We start from the raw sequence: 19,344 nt of genomic DNA on the forward strand, positions 1-19,344 counted from the left end.
TTTTGTTTTGTCCCCAAACAGAACTTTTTAAAAGAATTGTTTTTTAAAAAACCTTTTGGCTTAAGTACAGACAGGAGGCCAAAGACTTGTATCACTTGCCTCCCTGACCCCCAGGGGCCCCGAGGCGCCCCCACACAAGCCAACGTGTAAGCTACTTGGTGTGTAAAACTGCAGTTAGACGTGCACAGAGTATTCTAGGAGTGCTTCAGTGAGTCCAGACGTCACAGTCCACTGTCTAAACATGTTGACCTATGTGAAAAAAATACTTAAGTTTTATATACCTAAAGATAATTTTATATTATCATTCTCTGAAATTTTAATAAGTAGCACACAATGGAGCAAGAGAAATGGGACACTAAAACTTTCTGCAGAAAGGAATTTACAAATTATTACAGGTAATAATTTACTAAGAATTCTGCTAATACGATGTATCTACAATTTAATAATGATAACTGAGAATAAGGACACTGATGGTGGGAAAGAAAGCTGCTGCTAAAAGGTCACATGTCTTCTTCTTAAATTCCAGGAATTTTTTGTATTGATAGATGTAAAAACTGTGATTCAGGAAGATTATATGAATTCCCAGAGAAAATCAGTGGAGTAAATGGAAAAATTCCTACATACACAAATCTTACTTCGGGAGCCTATCTCCAGAAATCTAACACAGACCTTGGTTACCTGAAAGAAATATTAACAAGAAAGAGGACCAACGTTCACACAACTAATCACTTTCTATTCTACTGGCTGCTTTTACACGATTTTCTGTCAACAAGAAAAACACCGCGTACAACTGAAGCGATGCAATATAGTGAAGCCAAAACCTACTCATAAAAATCCACTCTAGGCTTTTTAAATAAAATACCTACAGCTACTTTGTAACTATGACTAATAACTAGAACCCAAAGACTTTCAACTTGCCAATACCTAACTGGTTGTCTCCCCCCATGACCTCAGCTCTGAGAGTCAGAAAGGTTGACCAAGGACATGAAAGAGAGTTCCTCTCCAGGGGGCGGACCCACAGCGCAGCAGGAGCCATCACGGCCGCTTTCTGCTTTCTGTTCGGCAGAATGTGGGACAGAGGGGCTAGTCTGAGAGGAAGAGAGAACAAACACTCCAAAAGACAAGCAGAGAGGAGCAGTAACGAGAGAGGAGGATTCCTGACGGCCTCCAGTTCTGGGTGCAGCCCCTTCCTAAAAACTGGCCATAATTTCTGTGCTTGGGACCCATGAGATGCTCATATCCTTACATTATTCCACCCTGCTTAACCCCAGTTACACCATCGAGGTCTACTGGAACCAATTTGATTTTTATTATAAAAAGTTTATAAAACTTTATTATAAAGTTTTGAGCTTGTGAGTTTCTTTTCTGAGTAGTCCTAACTATCTAAAAGGATTGATACTCATAACTTTTCTCTGGTTTCTCTTCAGACTGTATAAATCTTTCACCTTTTTAAAAAGATAAAAGGTCTCTGGAGATATCATCTTTGTAGTGTGTGTGTGTGTGTTTCATTGAACACAGGTGAAAATTCAGATTTTTCATTTTCAACAAATAGAGGAAAACAGAAAAATATAAAACAACTATCACACAACTAAGAATGGTGCAGAGAGACAGCAAAGTGCACTCCAGAGCCTAACGGCTGGAGTGAAACTGAGTGTGGAGGCAAAATCTCAGCCAGGTCTTCAAATAACAACACTCTGGGAAGCTTTCTGGAACTCAAGAATTGATGAGTGAGCAATGCATTCCTAAGAACAAAAAGGAAATACAGCGTTCTCGTCGTAAGAAGATTTTATCTCACGACAGTTTCTGACAAGGACCTGAACCTTCCCCACTGCACTAGACGGGTAAGCGACAGCATCTCCCATTGTGAGCACCTGCACGCTTACCTGACACCTTCATACACAGCCGAACGCTGAAGACAGGTGATCGGGAGGAAAGGGGTAACACGAAAATGAACAGAAATCAGAGGACCGATCACTTAAATCGGTATTTCTAAGTCTAAGAATAAAAATGCTTCGCAGTTATGGAGCAAAGACAACACGCCTCTTCAACAAAACCCTGAGCCATTAGTTTCCAAAGGTACTGGGTTTAACGACACAAGCAGAGGGAAAGGGCAGGAAGTAGTGGCCAGCTACAGTCTATGAGGAATGTAAGTGAATCTAGACCCAGTATTTACAAGGTAAGATATACCCCAGTTCAGGCATGAGAATTAATAAGCAGTAAACCACATTCAAAGAACCTTGCCTATTTTGAGTATGTTTTTAAAACCAGAGGCATACAGAATAAAAATGTGGATTTGCTACATGTAAGTTCTTATTAAAATGTGTAATAAAGTTTTTCACTACAACTTTATTCTTACTTCTGTAAATTACTTCTTAAGTGATTTGATATCAAAAAGCTGAAAGAGCCCATTGGATCCAGATGGCACATGTAAGAAGTATTTTTCTTGGCATAGAGGGTTAAATATGCTCAGACTGGTTGCCGTTACTTGCAACTAAAGAAACCCAATGAATTCAGTCACCTTCAAATATTAACACCTGTGCGCAAACCTAACTTCCTGTGGGATGCACAGCGCCCTCTGTCTATCCGAAGACCTTCTAAACAGAATGCCATATCGTCCGCCTCCCGACAGCTTCGGTCACGCCTTCACCTTATCCTCTCATCGCACAGTCACACCGGGGCGCGGGGGGTGAAACGCTGGTGTGCTGCCTTACGGCAAGAATCACGTATGGTTTAAGTCACCTTTAAATAAAGCCCTTGGGAAGTCCAACAGTCTGTTTTCCTCTAGTAATCAGGTAGCTCACATTACTTTGAATAAGCAGCAAATGAGGAAGCTGGCTTTCATTTGGGGATGTGTTACACTACAAATACATATTTCTAAACACCAGAATCACATTTGCCGTGTAGTACAGTGACAGCACTGTGAGAGATCAGCCCTGACATCCAAGAGGGACAGAAGACTTCCGTCTGCCTTCTCAGGCTCAGTGCAGAGCAGGCCCCCATCAAGCAGGTTAACCCCACTTACTGCCCCCGCCCCCCCAGATGTACACTGGCAAGTGTACCCAAATGAATGCCACTACACGTCTTGGACACAGTTTTTCTTGGTGAGCCCGTAGTAAAGATTTCTCTAGGGACTACGGGAACAATTTCCTATCTCAGCCTCACAAAGAAAGAAGCTACTAGTTCATCTGTCACTAAAGCACCTATTTATCAGGTAATTACAGCCAAGGTCTCTTCGGTGCCACCAAAAACTGCCATCTTCTTTCTACTGAGGTGACTACCACTGCAGTTCCTCTTGAGCAGTCCCTCTGCTTTCAAATTCCCCAATCTCATCTTGGTAATCTAGACCAGAGCTTAAAAATGCTTCTTGTAATTAAGTATTTTCTTATATTTAAATTCAGTTTTCTCTTTATGGGCTTACCAAATAGGAAAACGTGCTTACCACAGTTCCCTAAGAATATCTTTGGCTGACCTCCTACTAAGTGTTCCCTCACTGCTCTCACCCAAAGGCTAAAGCACTGAGTCCAGGGCTTTCCAGCGGATCCCACTCTAAGTCCTTCCGTGTCTTGACGGCCTTCCTTTGAACCCTTTCCAAGTTCTCCTCATCCCTATTAAGTACAATGTCCAAACTAGTCACCATGAGGCACTGACTAATAATGAAAAAGATGAGAAAATTAATTTGCTATTCCTATATTATTAACTTCTTTGTATATAAATATCACATTTTTTTAATGTTAGGGGATTAAAAAGCTCTAGATTAACAGAACTGCATTCTTCACATTATACTTCAATAGAGGTAGTACTGCAATTATGGAACACTATTAAAACAGAGTTAATCCTAGGCAATGATAAATTGTTGCCACTAGTATTTCTATATTTGGCAGTTTTCTTACTTCTAGCATGTAGAAGCAAAGATGAGTACATCGAATAGCAAAGTAACAATGTAAATATATCCTTCATCCAAAGGAAGATGATAATGCTTTAAAAAATTTATATGAAGAGCAAGAGATAAAGAGTGGTAAGCAGAGCATTAAAAAGAGAAGACCAAAATAAAGCACAAGTAACTATCACGGCTTAGAAAAAGAAAAATCTAAGTTTAATAGTAGTCTTTAATTTTCCTTACCTCTGATCGCAAGATTGTAACAGTGGCTTCAATTTCCTTTCTTATAGAATTAGGTAATTTTGCTACAAAAGAAATAGCAGCACATATTGAATATGTGATCAACACCATATAAGTTAATAAACAGGCATTTTAAGGGAAATATATTTCACTGAGCTTTAAATAGAATGGCACACTGACCTGCGAACACATCCAAAAGATAAGTATCACCTGATTTTATCACAGCCTTCTGCGGCCACAGATGTTCTGCTGTGACAAGGAGCATCCTCTTTGTCTGCCTTCTATCCCCCAGGATGTCTACCTTTATCCCTTGGAAGTGTTCATTAAAATTGGGGAAATTAAGTTTTACAAAGTAAATCTCTCTGTTTGGATGAAACTTACGCAACTGGGGTTAAGCCCTATTTCTAACGTCTTCTGCTCCCAGCACTGTCAAATACTTAATGACCCATAAACAAGGGATACAAATACACTAAAAGAACACTCGTTTCAAATACCATAGACACAATTTATTTAAAATGGGAATAACAGTCTGGCTTTGTACATTTTCATTTAAAAGAAGAGTCAGAAGTCAGCAGTGGCAACATGGCACCACTGATGCTGCCAGAAAAATCATCATCCACAATAGGTTTTTTTCTTAATACTAGTATTTTTCATTACTTACAGCACTTTCTAAAAAGATTTTATTTATTTATTTTTAGAGACAGGGGAAGGGAGGGAGAAAGAGAGGGAGAGAAACATCAGTGTGTGGTTGACTCTCATGTGGCCCCCACTGGGGACTGGCCTGCAACCCGGGCATGTACCCTGACTGGGAATCGAACCAGAGACCCTTTGGTTTGAAGCCCGCGCTCAATTCACTGACCTATACCAGCCAGGGCACTCATAGCACTTTAATACTATAAAATAAGTTCTCTGAATTATAGTTTAAATCAAAAGAAAATACAAGTGGCATTCAATAAAAGAGACTAACCTACTCTTCTTGTGTTGAAAATCACCAGGTGGGGCTGCTTCTGTGATTGTTGATACATCTTGCTGAAAACTCTGACAGACTAATTGCTACTCTGAAGAGGGCAAATTACAGTCTAATCTGTTCAGGAAGGTAACTATAGAGGCAGCAATCGATCAAAGAGGGATAAAAATGGTTAATGTAGACCTCCTCTCACCAGCCCCCCCCAAAAAAAAACCTGGTCTTTTTAAGAATAAAGGGGAGATGTTATACAGGACAAAAAAAGTCTTCCTCCGTGAAAGAAAACAGAACAACACTACTGTCCATTAACACTTACTACTTGCAGGCCCAGTGCTGGGCATTTTCCACTCACGGTTTTATTTAACCCTGCCCACCTCCTGACAGGTCTGAGCACCCCTATCTAACAGACCAGGAGGACCCTGCCTGGTAAGAGGTTAAGTACCCCATAACTGGCCAAGATCCCACAATCTGCAATGCGTGGAAATAGAATTTCAACCCATGTCTGACTTAAAATCTCAGCTTCCTAACCTCAAATAAATCAGCACAGTGTTAGTTTGGTAGAACAGCAACTTTCTGATACTGTAAATATGTAAACAGCTGTACCAACAGTGCTGTTTTGGAACTATTATCTTGTTCACTGGTGATACTGAATACATACTCAATAAATACTTGTTGTATGAATAAATGAACTGTACTCTGACCCTGTTTTTAAATGATTTACAGAATCAATAAATTAATTAGGTGTTAAGCAAGTCTCCTTTTAATACAAAGGAAAACAAAAGCACTAAGCAACTTTGCAGATCTTCAGTCGCTGAGCAATTTTTACTGAGCATCTACTAAGTACCAAGAAACATGCCACATACTGGTAATATACGGATAAATAAAATACAGTACCTGGGCATCAAGGAAAGAGATAAATTATAACTCGACAAGGTGAGTGCTGTCAGAGAGAGTTCCACAAAGTTTTGTTAGAACACTGATCCCCTGCAACCCACTCCACCTGCCGTGGAGTCAGAATGGTCTCACTAACTACCTGACATGGGAGCAAGGTCATGCAGGAAAAAATACTTGCTGGGCACAGAAGGTCAGAGGAGGAAGCAGGAAAGGAAAGGCTGCCCCTACAGCGGCTTGAAGTTGTGCGGGCACACACAGTCCCATGTGGCCTAAGCGCTGGGTGCCAGCATGCGTGTGAATGTTACGTGCTTACACTGGGCACCTGGAAGAGAAGGGGAGGGAACAAGAGGTAAGACTGGAAAGGGTGGGTTGAACCCAGCATGGATAGGTTTTTGGCCTCCCAAAACTAAGAGGTTTGAGTTTTATCCCATAATAATACGGTCAAGAGATTCTAAAGTGCATTAGTTTTTAGAAGAGTAACTGGCACAACAGAAAATGGAGTGGAGTGGGGATGACAGGACGGGAAAGAAAAATAGTGTGTGGAAAAAATAATGGGGCTACAAACTCAGGAAGTAGGAGGAATAAAGGAAAGTACAAATAAAAGAAAATTTTGGCACAGGATGAACAAGCTTTGGTGACCAATGGGAAGAGATGAAAAAAGAGACAAAGCAAAAATGACAAAGATTTCTACTTTCGCAGGCTGGTAGATGGCGAACCCATTAGGAATGAGAACGCAGGAACATGTTTGGTGGGAAGAACAAAGTGAATTCCACCTGAAAAGCCTGCAGGACATTCAGCATGTTTCTTGTTTAGGGTCAAAGGAACTGGCAACTGTTTTCCCCTCTGCAGGAGTCAAGGAGAGATCGGTCACTTCCCGCGTCATCCAGCCCTTCTCTGCTTCTGACTGTCCTGGCACACGTGACCCTTTCCTTCCCACTCCCACCCTTCCCGGCCTGAGGTACCTCCCACCCAGGGGTACCCTTGGCAGTAAAATGGGTTGTGACAGCTCCCCAATTTTCCTGCCCTCTAAATAGCCCCCACAGAGATTCTAAGTGTAAATACTATCTTTTTGTCAAACTCACTTTACTTCAGCCAAATAAAAATAAAGGTTCAGTTCAACGAGGATTTTAAAAATTAAACCAGAATTATAATTTATTAATGTATAAAGATTAAAATTGTCAAAGGAACTGCTCTCATCCAAAACCATTACCTCTCTGGAAGCAGATCTAGATTGAGATGAAAGGCCTCTTTTGATATAAATACTATTTGTTGAAACAGTACTAGTTCAGAAAATCTAAATAGTAATTCCCTATTGATTACCATGTAACTCTCAGTCACTTCACTAGTAAAACAAAAATGAAGCTTTCAAAAATGAGTGAAGGTTGCTAAGGACACCCAAGAATAAAGTATCTCCCTTGTTCTACTTGGCAACGGGCAAACACATTTTCCGTTGGAACGCTATGTCACCAGAATAAGCAAAAATATAAAAAACATAGCCATGTTTCACCCACAGTATATTCAAATCGGACAGGGTAAACGATACTAAATAACTTATCAGCTACTGCAATTGTTATATAAATCGAAGGCAAAAGTGACTATGTGTCGCACACAAACCACTTTTCTAAACTGTCAGTATCAAGAGTATCAAAATGAGTTCCGCCCCCAAGTTCAGGGCAAAGTAAGCGGTGGGCGTGGACGAACCAAACCAAAATAAACTCGGCTCAACGTCGGAGCAGTTTCGCTCCGCTCCGAGAGACCCGGAGTATTTAAAGGGAGACCTAGAACTCTTCTCCCGGCGCCGGTGGTCTCTCGTCAGAGAAAATCGGCGAGGAAGAGGCAAAACAAGTGTCAAGAAAAAGAAAAGGGCGGAGAGACACTCCTCCGACACCCGTCCACGTCTCCTGACGGACGGACGTGGGGACCAAACGGACGCTCCCAGGGTCCCAGCAAAGCCCTCCCCCAGCGCTCCAGCTGTTACCTTCTACTTCCTCCGCTCCTTCCATCAGCATATCCTTGGTAAAATTTGAAATCTGGCCAGTGAGGGAAGCCAGGCTGCCCCCTACCTGGCCCAAGCCGGAGCCCAGGCTCCCAAGCCAGGACGACATCGCTGCGGGTTAGAGAACGACCTGGTCCGCTCCGAGAAAAGCGTCCAGCACCGTCGGACGACCCCGCCAAGTGTCCTCGAAAGGCTGCCTTCGCTCCAAAATCTACACACTCAGGATTCGACAGCACAATGCGGGGTTCCTAGGCAACGCCGGCTTCGGGGGCGCCCACCAACGTCCGGCTCCGCACGGGAACGCGGCGGCCTGGCCGGAGACTTCCCCGGGGGCACGCCCCCTGCGGCACAGTCTCCCCCGCGGGGCCTCCGCTCCTCCCACGACTTCCCACCGTCCGGGCTGCGCCACTTCTTCCTCTGGCTTAGTGACTTTCCCCAGTTCCCTGGGCAAGTCCTGCCAACTCGACGCCGGCCGCCATGACACCCACTCGCAACGCGGCAGCGGACCATAGAGAGGCGCCCGCTGGCGTAGAAGGGCCGCGCGGAGCCGGCGGACGTGTCCTGGGCGCAAGGGAGCGTGGGATCGCGGAGGACCGAGTGCGGCCGGCAGGGGTCGCCGCGCTCCGCGGAGGGCGAGGCCGACGGCCGGCTGGCCCGCGGGCTCGGGCGGCAGGACCCGCTGCAGAACCCGCGGTGCAGCGGCGCGGTCAGCGGGCGGTACATGTGTGTCTGGCAGAGCCGAGCCTCAGTGGGTGCGCCCCCGAAGCCGACGTGGCTCGGGAACCCCGTGGACTCGCTGTGCTAGTCAACCCGCAGAGGCAGTGGTGCGAGGGGACACGGTGGGCCGCTCCACCGCGCAGGGGGCGAGGATCGCAGGTTACTGTATCCAGAATCGGGCAACTCCTGCAGGGCTGTTGTGACCCGGGGCCGGCCCCGCGCCGGGTGCTGGGGATGCACAGAAAGAATGGATTGCAAGTTCAAGCGTCCAGGCAGGCAACACACATGATGGGTTACCTTTTATAGTAGAAATGTTCTCCGGTGGCTTTCCAGCTCAAGGTCAAAACCCTGCCTTTCTGAATATAGAAGACCTTTATCCATGAAGCTAACTTAACCAATGAAGTTAGAAACACAGACCACTTTTACCCCAAATAACTCGTTAGAGGACAGCACAGCAACTTAATAGAAATGTTATTCTAATGGAAACTTGCCTTTGGCCCCCGGAAAAGGGACCAGGACTGAGGCCAGTCAACCCTGGCATGGTCTGGAATGTGTGGGTTCTTGACTTCGTGTAGGAAAAATTTCATGACTTGAGTCCAGGTGATTTGAGAGTATGTTTATTAAAGCTGGGAATAAGCAGAGGGAAGGTTTACGGTGGAAGAGGCAAGTTCACAGCAACAGGTGTGAGCCTGGACTGGGCTGCCTGGACTGAGGAGTGGAAGTCACAGGAGCAAAAGTGGCCCACGCTGGGCTTCGTGGACTCAGGAAACAAGTTACAGTAGCAGAAGTGAGCCACACTGGGCTGTGTGGACTCAGGAAAGAAACTTCGAGACAAAAGAAGGGCCTTTGGAGACAGTTCAGGAGATTAGGTGGGATGAGGTGGGGCCGTCTCGTGGGGCCTCGTAGAGTTTAGGAGAGAGCAACAGTCTAGCCTGAGGAGAGGTGGCATGGGGTGTGCTGGAGAGCACATGCCGGGTCCTCTGTCTTGAGGGGTCTTACTTGTCTTCTAAAGGCAGAAAGGAGTTTTAGGGGGCTTCTCAGGGGAGGGTCTCAACAGAGTATTCAGCAGCTTTCCAGGTGTGACCTTGAATATCCTGATGCGTGAAAAGGAGTTTATAGGGGAGTTTGGGGTTATTTTCTGATCAGCTTCACTGCTTTACTTTTGTCTTGGATTTGTCTGGCTCAAATTGGTTTTGATGATTGTTATATAGTCTCCTGACGTCATCTGTTTGGGGGTGTGGCTGGCACTAATGGCATCAGCTGGGTCTCTGTTATCCCTCTCCCTGGCCAGAGTGATTTAAGTAAGCTATTCATGCTCTGGTTGGGGAGGAGAGGTATGTACTATTTGCTCCTAAGTGTCCTTGGTTAGGCAGGATAAGATCTTGCAGTTTATTAGTAGGCTGTTCATTGCTTGGCTGTCTTTAGCTATCTTGTCTCAGTTTTCTTCATTCCCCTTGCCAGGGAATTTTCCTGGCTTCTTACTCTCCTGTCTCACTATGGTATCGGTGGCACTTGATGTTCCACAAATTGCATTCACCTGCGCGTCCTGCCTTGCTTGCTTTCGTCCTTAGAAGGTCACATGACTTACAAGCTATTGCTGCAGTGGTACAAGGACATGGATTACCTGGCCAGAGAGACTACTGCAGTTTTTGTTTCCATAAGAAGAGGGTAGGTCTGCCAGTCTCCTAAGCGTAACACTCAATGCACTGCATTTCTCTTCGATGTTATTCACAGGAAGGACGAGCACAGGCGGCACTAGTTGTGAGTGGAACACGGCAGTGCCTCCAGGAGCTGGGGTCTGATGGCACCAGGCCACAGGTCTCCCTGAAATTGAAATGATTAAAAAAAAAAAACTTGCATCTCGTTCTGGAAGTGTTTTTTACACATCTGCCCACGGGTTAGATGTGCAGACTCTGGGGCTGCCCGCCTGTATCTTTCACCTGTGAGCTTGCATGACCTTGAGTAGGCTACTTAACTTCTCCATGCATCAGTTTCTTATTTGTCAAATGACTTCCCTCAGTTCAACATTTCAGTTCATTTCCTTGGGTTGTCTAGGCATACAGTCATTTCAGCAAATAATAATTTGGCATCATCCCTATCAGTGCTTACACATATTATCCCCTGTAAGGGCACGTGATAGGAATGAAGGTGCACTTGAAGGCAATTGGAGTGATGGGGCTAAACAGCTGTGGGAAGGCTCGACTCGAACACAGAGAGGCTGAGGGCTGAGTGAACAGCTGTTATGCCACGTGTCCAGGTGCTATGCGGTCCTGGACTAGGAGTGGCTGAGAAAGACAGATGTCAATCACTACAGTTCATGATGTGGATTAACCACCAAAACGATGCTAAGGTTTCAAAACCGAACCGTGGTTGTCTGATGATGATGATGAGAGTTAACGGCACAGAATTAACAGGAAACACAAAACACACAACTGGGCAGTGGGGGTCTGGACTAAACTCCTGACCGGACATGGGTGAGACATCTTTAGTGTCAAACATCCAGCCAGTGTTTTGGGCTACTTGAGGTGGGCCTGGCATGCTCTTTGGTAGAGAATGCAGTTAAGCCTTAAAACTTTTTTGAAAAGCTTGAGAATATTCTAGAAAGTGGCGCCAGAGTGCCTGGTGTAATAAAATATAAATACATTCCTTACTTTATTTATAAAACCTTACAGGGGAAGATTCTGTGCACACCCCAGGTTCCTCTCTCGTTCACCACGTGCTAGCTTCTTCAGACTGCTGTGATCCTCAGAGACAAGCAGCCATCCCCCACCCCAGCACCATCAGGCTTGCTGCTTCCTTGGGACCATCTGGTGGCACCCCACCTCTGCACAGCTGTGGCATCATCTAAGGCTAAAATGGATATACAACCCTCATAATAAAATTGGAGAATTCTATCATCCTCAATCAGTCCCGGTGGAGCCCAATTATTAGTTGGATTCTGGTGTCCAGAGTCGGATAAAATAAGGGAAAACCAGCACTCTTAAAAATCGCTAATGTGATCTGGCCCTCAGGGTTGAAAAATAAAACCAACTCTTAAAATTTAATGTCAAATGAAAATGCGGGACTCTTAGCTTCATAGAAAATGTCAGCGGCTCCTGTAATGAAAGGTCCTTTGGCAGCGGTTAGGGACAAGGGGACAGAGGGCCAGCGGGCTCCCCGGGCCTGCCTCCCTCAACTCCAGAGTCCGGCAAACAACACTTCTCCAGCTCCGCGCTGCCTGTGAATCCCCTGGGCATTCTGTTAAAAACACAGGTGCACAGTAACTCGGAGTGTGGGCTCAAACTCTGCACTCACCAAAACTTCTCAGGTGGTGCAAATGCTTCTTTCTGGTCCTCCACCCACACTTTGAATGGTAAGGCTATGAAGGAACACCACAGATAAAAACGACAATAAAAAGCAAACATCTTTATTTAATAATCTCTGATATTTAAAATACAACTTATGGAACATCCATACCAACAGTAGAATCTTCAGTGTCCAACAGTGCTTTGGAAGCCCAGCTCCCCTCGGGGCCAGAGAGGGAGGCCTGCGCGCAGCAGCCACACAGGGACGCAGAGAGGGCCGCCACGGGAGGGCTGCAGAACCAGGTCCTGAGCAAACAGCACTGTCACAGTGCGCTTGGGTCACGGCCAAAAGACAATGCTTTTTATGTCGGGTGTTTTCTGAACTTGAATTTCAAATAGTGTATTTATACAGAAGAGTAATTTCTAAAGTTATTCCTAGTAACCCACGGTTGTAGAAAATAGATAAGCACATTCAAATGCACGTTTTCCTCTCCAGAGGCATGGATACATAGACCAGACTGACAGCTGTCAGAGGGAGAGGGACTGGGGGGTTAGAGGGAAGAAGGTGGAAGGACTAAGCGGAAAGACACAAAACACAGAAACATACATGACACGCAGACACAGACGCCAGGGCAGTGTCAGCCAGAGGGGCGGGGGGGGGGGGGGTGGCGTTCAGTGGAGGTGGGCCACGGCCAGGCTGAACGGGGACGGGAAAGAGCCTGCCTGGGGTGACAGGCACACGACACAGTGTGCAGGTGACGTTTCGCTGGGTTGTGTACTTGAAACCTGCATGGTTTTGTGAACCAAGGGCACCCCAGTAAATTCAATTTAAAAAAACAACCCTGGAAACATTCACCTTTGAACCATGCAAGAAACAACTGATGTGCTTCCTCAACAGATCAGAAATTTCCAAGCATATTCCACTATTGTTCCCTACTCCTTTCTATGGTCCATAGTCTTAAAATACTGATACATTATTAATTTAGCATGCCAATTGCTGGACATTTAAAAATGTTACTAGCATTAATTCTTAAAATTCCAGATCATTTTGGGGAAAAAAACAGTAAAGGTTTTATTCAGATTTTTAAAAAATCACAATTCAAGCATTAACCAACCATGTCAATCTTCTCGTTCATGAAAGCAGAATGGAACAAAAATATTTTTATGTATAAGACTTTTAAAAAAATACACAAGCCAGTTCACTTCTTTAGCAAAAGACGCTGATTGTAAAGGGGCCAGGAGCGGAGGAAAGCTGTTACGTGAACTCACGAAAGCTCGTCCACACCACTGAGACGGTCAGCTGGTCCGATCGGGCTTTCCTCGCTCAGGAACACACACACCGCCCTCCGAGCTCCTCAGGGCCCACACGTAACCACCCACTTGGAAAGCCGTGGTCACAGGCCTCTCGAACGTCAGCTCGAGTGTTTAACAGGAAGTCATCAGTGTTGATCACTACTGGTCTTAAGGATTTAAAACATGGCTTTCCAACTGAAGACGTTTAAGTGACTCTATTTTGCGTATGCACTGAATCAATTCTTTTTTGAGTCTGCACAGGTTCGATGGGCCAGTCTGAAGACATTCAGTGAATCTTGGCACTAGCACGACACCGTCTAGGCGTGCAGACGTTAGCTGTGTGACTGACTCGACTGAACCTGATGTTCAATGAAGCGATACAGACTAGTGGTAGTTTCGCCTAGGACGATTCTCAACTAGTTTTGAGCTTATTTCTTCATTAACTTTGGCATGAATGAAGTCTTATATAAGAAAAATCAAGTTTTAAGGGGAAAAAAGCACCTCCTTAAATATTCTGTGAATTGTAAATTATTTGGCCAAGATCTTAGAGTTGAAATCGAGTTTACCTACAGCAACCGTTTCAAACAATGTACAATACAGAAATGTTTATAATTACTATAAAAATGTATATTGATGGTTTTAGATCAGAAGTTAACTATTCTGAATTTTTAAAACATAAAAAACTACTTATTCTATGACATCTCAAAATATGAAAGTGGCATTTCTAAAGCTTGTTTACACTTTACTTGTAACACCAGCATTGCCACTGCGTGTATGTTATCCAGGTAATACAAACTATACATTAGAAAATGATACCAAGAGTTTAAATGTTAAACAGTAAGGTGTTCCCAATTAGCAAAACAGAATGGAAATCTCAATATAAAGTTGTTAGCAGGACAGTTATTGTCAATTTCATTGCTCTGGACTTTCTGGCAGGTGGCTTATTGTCAATAGCAGTTCCTGACGTGTGACCCATAGCTCAGGGTGACTTTTAAATTTTCTGATATTGTGGTTATGAGCACTGGCATCTTTTCATATTGGCCAATCAATGGTGTTGCATGTTCAATTAAATCTAAGCCAATCTAAACAAGATGGCAGTTTACAAGTGATTCTGTAACTATCTGCCAAATGTAACAATGTCACACGAACAAAATAAACACACTCAAAAATGTATCCAGTGTATGTTCAGCTTTGCTTTTAAAAAAGGTCCTTCCTTAACAAACGAAGGTCAACATACCACATTTCCTTAAAGGCTTTAACAAGGGTATGCAATGTAAGAACTTTATAAACTCTAAAGTTAAAACGTATACATATTTGTTTTCTCTTTTTTATATTAGATAGTTCATCAAAGTGTACGAAAAGTTCTATGTAACTTTCCAATGGGAAAAGGTAAGGCCAAATACATATTTCTGTTCGTGTATCTTGAGAGTAGTATAAAACTCTTACGTCCCTTGCAGTTCCAAATTCTTGTCATTCTTCCGAAACATTTTCAATTGTCAAAAGAAAACTAGATTTTAAAGTAAAACTAATTTTATGGAAGGAAAACTTCAGGAAATTTCATTTGGCACAAAATAATGACTAAAAAAATCTTGTCTCTTTCCAAGAAAGAACTGTATCAAAATCATAAACAAAAGGCATTTTCTCATCTTTTTGCTCAGCAATAAACCCTAATCAAAAAAACTTCCCTGATAAAACGTGTGCTGCCACACACCATACCTTAATTTTCTAAGTCGCTGGCTGAAATTACTTCTTAGATCTTAGCTTATGAATAATTCAGCATCCAAAAGGGTTTCAAATGGGAATGGAGAATGAAGGATGCAAAGCAGATGACAGAATCTAAAATGCCCATTTCAGAAAGACATGGTTCCTTTTCCCCAAATCACACCATTGCACTGACCTAGTAAGATACTCTCTGTGCATCCTAATTAAAGACTGTTTATCAAAACTAAAGACTTTCTTATTTACAGACCCATTCAGTACTGTGTGACTTCTAGCATTCTTAAGCTATTTTAAACATGATGCAAGTGGTAAGTCACAGTACAAAGTTAAACATGTTTTTGTTAGTAACTTCTTGTCATGTTCCAGATCACCATCTCTGGCAAGCTATTCCTATCAGAAGACGGACAGCAGAGGCAGGCATCTACACTCCGGGGCTCAGCTGTGAAAAGAACAGAGAGCTCCGGTCACACCAGAAAAAATAAAACGAATCTGCACCTAAAACTGAAGGCCGAGTCTTGTCTCTTATACATTCACGGTGGGTCTCACACGTTGTCTGACAACAGGAGGAGACTTGCTCGCATACATGCTTCTGTTTTTCTCAGCTGGCAAAGAGGAAAGAAGACAGTGCTGAACAGAGGGTTCTGCGACAAAGCTGCGAAGCTCCGACAACACTGAGAAGACGTTCGCAGAGCATCTGGGAAACGGCAGGCTCACGCTTTTTAAAAATGCTCCTTTATTCTTAATTACTTGTGCAGAGCTGATCTCAGCGTTTAGGAATGCACCAGAATCATGGAATAATGAACCCACCTCAGAGGCCTTCACAAGCAAAACCTTAAGAAAGGGAACCACCTTTTTGAAAAGTTGTGGAAAAGTGATAGAAACCAGGCAGCAGGTAAACTGCGACCAGAGACACGATGGGAAGAGACAACACCCAAGTGAACACACACACACACACACACACACACACACACACACACACACACACACACACAGGGGAGGGAGGACGCTCTTCCTTCCGGAACCACTACTCTCACCGGCACAGCGGACAGCCCCTGTCCGGGAAGGCTACTTGCCCAGTAAGTGAGACACGAAGCGAGTGTTAGGTGATGGAGCTGAGCCGAACCACCTGCGCAGAACGGAGGAACAGAAAACAAGATGCATGGAAAACGTTCTGTGGCAAGAACTTGTTAGTTGGTCTGCAAAAAGATGCAAGAAAAATGCCCTAATTTTCAACATGTTAGATATTGCACGCTCAAAAACAAAAAAGGAACATTTAAAAAAAAACTATTTTCAATTTCTTTAATTGCTGAATGCCTCTTTGGCTAGTATTTGAAGGATCATTATTTAGTCCTTTCACGGACACGTTTTTCCGCTCTCTCATCTTTTTCTTTGCAAACCACCTACAAGTCTTGTGTCCCCTGGTGGACACTGTCCTCTCTGACACATGATCAAGATGGGCCCCATGCTGGAAATCACACAGGATAATGCTGGGAAGTACGAATGTTTTAGAGCTTTGTAGAGTTATTTTTTTTCTTCTGTTACGAAATTATTTCTAACAGTTTCTAAAGACATGGTCACGGCCGCCTGGAGCATGTCTTCTTCACTCATAGCATCACCTGCCGGGAAAGAAAATACACACGTTTCTTAGATGTTTCTGGAAAATTATCAGTTATCAAAAGATAAACTCTTTGAAAATCTATTTCTTTCTGTCTGACGAGTTTCCAATTTTGATTTTTAAAAATTTACATCCAGTAAAAGTCACTCTTTCACAGTTTGGTAAGTTTGGACGAAAGCATACAGTTGAACCACCGTCACCACCCAGATACAGAACCATTACATTGCCCCCCCCCCAACTCAAATTCCCTCGTGCTGCCCCTCTGCGGCCAACCCCCACCCCTAATCCCAAGCAACCACAGACACATTCTCTGCCCTATAGTCTGCCTTTTGCCGCCTGTCAACATGAATGGATGATACAGTACGCATGGAGCCTTCTGAGTAAGACTTCCTTCACTTAGCACAGTGCAGTTAAGCTAAGGGAAAGAAGATTTACCTTTGTTGTGCAACAATTCATTACTTAAAAAAAGTTATGAAACATTTATTCACAGAAGTGGCAAAGCTAGTTCAGACAGAACCCTGGTACATTTCAGCCCAATCTCACCCGATCTCACGTAAGTACAGCTCACCCCCAAACCTGGCTGCTGACACTGGGACAATGTCGCGAGTAGTTCTATGGTGTCTGATCTCAGGTGTGGACGGTGTGACCACTGGCACCGAGACAGGGCACTGCGTCAGCACCATGAAAACCTGCCCTGCTATCCCTTGACGTTCACACCCGCTCCTCTCCCCGCCACCTTCCCCGCACGCAGGCAACCACCCCGTTGTTCTCCACCCCGCCAGTCCGTCACTGTCGGACGGCCCCACACACGGAACCACGCAGTGCCAGCCTCTGGAGGCTGGCTTTGGTTTGCACTCAACATAACGCCCTTGAGAGTCACCCGAGTTGGTGCGTGTATTCACAGTTGGTTTCTCTCCTTTTTAAAATGTATCTTTTATTTTTATTTTGTGAGTATATTTATTAAAGCTGGGGCTGGTGAGCCCTGACTGGTGTGGCTCTTTTGATTGGGCATCGTCTAGCAAACTGAGAGGCTGCGGTTTGATTCCCGGTCAAGGCGCATGCCTGGGCTGCAGGCCAGGTCCCTGGTGGGGGGCGTCTGAGGAGCAACAAATGGATGTTTCTCTTCCTCTCTTTCCCTCCCTTACCCCTCTCTAGAAATAAATAAATAAAATCTTATAAAAATAAAAGCTGGGGACGGTAAAACAAAGGCAGGGCTTAGGATAGACTCCACAGGACCAAGCCTAGGCGGGTGGCTTTGGCTGAGAAGTCAGAGAAAGGGGGGCCTTGGAGACAGGGTCAGGGGTCAGCCTGGGACGCGCTGCTGCCCTGCAGCGAGTCTTGTAGGGACATCCAGTGTTTCTTAAAAACTATGTGCTCGAGAGAAGGACACAGCCGTGCTCCAAGGAGGGTGCCAACAGCTGGTTTCCTTTTAATCCTGAGGAGCAGTCCATGGTGTGGAGGTACCAGTTCATGTAACCATTCACCCCTAGAGGACGTTACGTACCAGTTCATGTAACATTCATCCCTACAGGATGTTATGATGAACCAGTTCATTCAACCATTCACCCCCTTATAGGACGTTCTGCTTGTTTCCAGTTTTTGTTATGACAAATAAAGCCATCATGAACGTTCATGTACAGGTTTTTGCATGGACCAGTTTTCATTTCTCTGGGATAAATGCCCAGGAGTGTAACTGCTGGGTTGTGTGATCAGTGTGTGTTGAATTTGTGAAGAAGCTTGCCAAATTGTTTTCCGGAGTGGCTGCGCCAGTTCAAATGAAATGGAGAAACCTGACCCCCCTCTGTATTCATTTACTCTCCTCGGTTTACAATTGCCTTAAATATTTCCTCTACATACACCACAAATCAAACAAATGTTATGATTCTTGCTTTAATCATCAAACATAACTTAGAAAACTCAAAAGGAAAGTCTATTGTGTTTATCCATATTTTTATTTCCTATTGTTTTTGTTTTTCCTTCCTGAAGTTGCAAGATTACTTTGTTAATCATTTCTGTTTAGAGAGCTTCCTTTAGCCATTATTTTAGGGCAGGTCTGCTGTGACAAATTTTCTAATTTCCCTTTCCTTCCTAAAGGAAACTATCCCCAGACACAGAAATCTGGATTGAGAGTTCTTTCCTTTCAGCACTTGAAAAATGTGCCATTTCCTCTGACCTCTAAGATTTCAGACGAGAAATCTGCTGTCATGTACACTGCTGTACATGAAGGTATTTCCAGCTGGTTTTAAGATTTTCCTTTTTTTTTTTTTTTGGTCTCCTGTTTTCAGATATCATCTGTGTCTCGGTGTGGATTTCTCTGTTTGAGGTCCACTAATCTTGTATCTATATGTTTCCATCTGCTCCCAAATTTAGAGAATTTTCAGTCACTATTTCTTCAAACACTTTTTTACCCCACCCCCTTTCTCAGCTCCTTCCTGGATTCCCATGGCACAAATATTTGATCTCTCACTACAGTCCCACAAGTGTCTAACAAATGTTATTTTTTTCTCCAGTGTAACTGCTCGGAATGGGTGATTTCTGTTGTTCCGTTTCCAGGTCCACCGATTCTCTCCTGCCCTTTCATGTGCATGCTGGGTCCATCCACTGACTTTAAAATCTCAGTTAGTCATTTTTCAGTTCTAAAAGTTCCATTTGGTTCTCCTTTACAGCTTCTATTTCTTCCCTAAGGCTTTCTATTTTTTTCATTTCTTTCAAGCATGCTTGTAATTGGTCACAGTAGCATTTGCA

General features: G+C 44.0%; 2 protein-coding genes across 3 annotated transcripts in view; both read right to left on the reverse strand.

Annotated features, from left to right (window-relative positions):
• The window catches only part of TRIP11 (thyroid hormone receptor interactor 11), a 62,948-nt gene extending 54,856 nt beyond the window's left edge, over nucleotides 1-8,092 (reverse strand). The window contains exons 1-2 of one of the 2 annotated variants that reach the window (XM_045822009.1): nucleotides 7,954-8,092; nucleotides 4,121-4,182 (exon numbers count right to left, since the gene is read on the reverse strand). In XM_045822009.1, the coding sequence (XP_045677965.1) occupies nucleotides 4,121-4,182; nucleotides 7,954-8,080 (189 nt within the window). In that variant the 5' untranslated portion in view covers nucleotides 8,081-8,092. Of the gene's footprint in view, nucleotides 1-4,120; nucleotides 4,183-5,084; nucleotides 5,188-7,953 lie in introns of those variants that run through there. The other variant, XM_045822010.1, reaches the window with a different exon arrangement.
• Nucleotides 8,093-16,269: 8,177 nt separating this feature from the next.
• ATXN3 (ataxin 3) overlaps nucleotides 16,270-19,344 on the reverse strand; it is a 29,670-nt gene continuing 26,595 nt past the window's right edge. Inside the window, exon 11 of the mRNA XM_045823051.1 lies at nucleotides 16,270-16,600. Coding sequence (XP_045679007.1) covers nucleotides 16,506-16,600 — 95 coding nt within the window. The 3' untranslated portion in view covers nucleotides 16,270-16,505. The remainder of the gene's footprint in view (nucleotides 16,601-19,344) is intronic.

The sequence above is a fragment of the Phyllostomus hastatus genome, unplaced genomic scaffold (genome assembly GCF_019186645.2).
Source record: "Phyllostomus hastatus isolate PE091 unplaced genomic scaffold, TTU_PhHast_1.1 phas_scaffold_501, whole genome shotgun sequence".
NCBI lineage: Eukaryota > Metazoa > Chordata > Mammalia > Chiroptera > Phyllostomidae > Phyllostomus > Phyllostomus hastatus.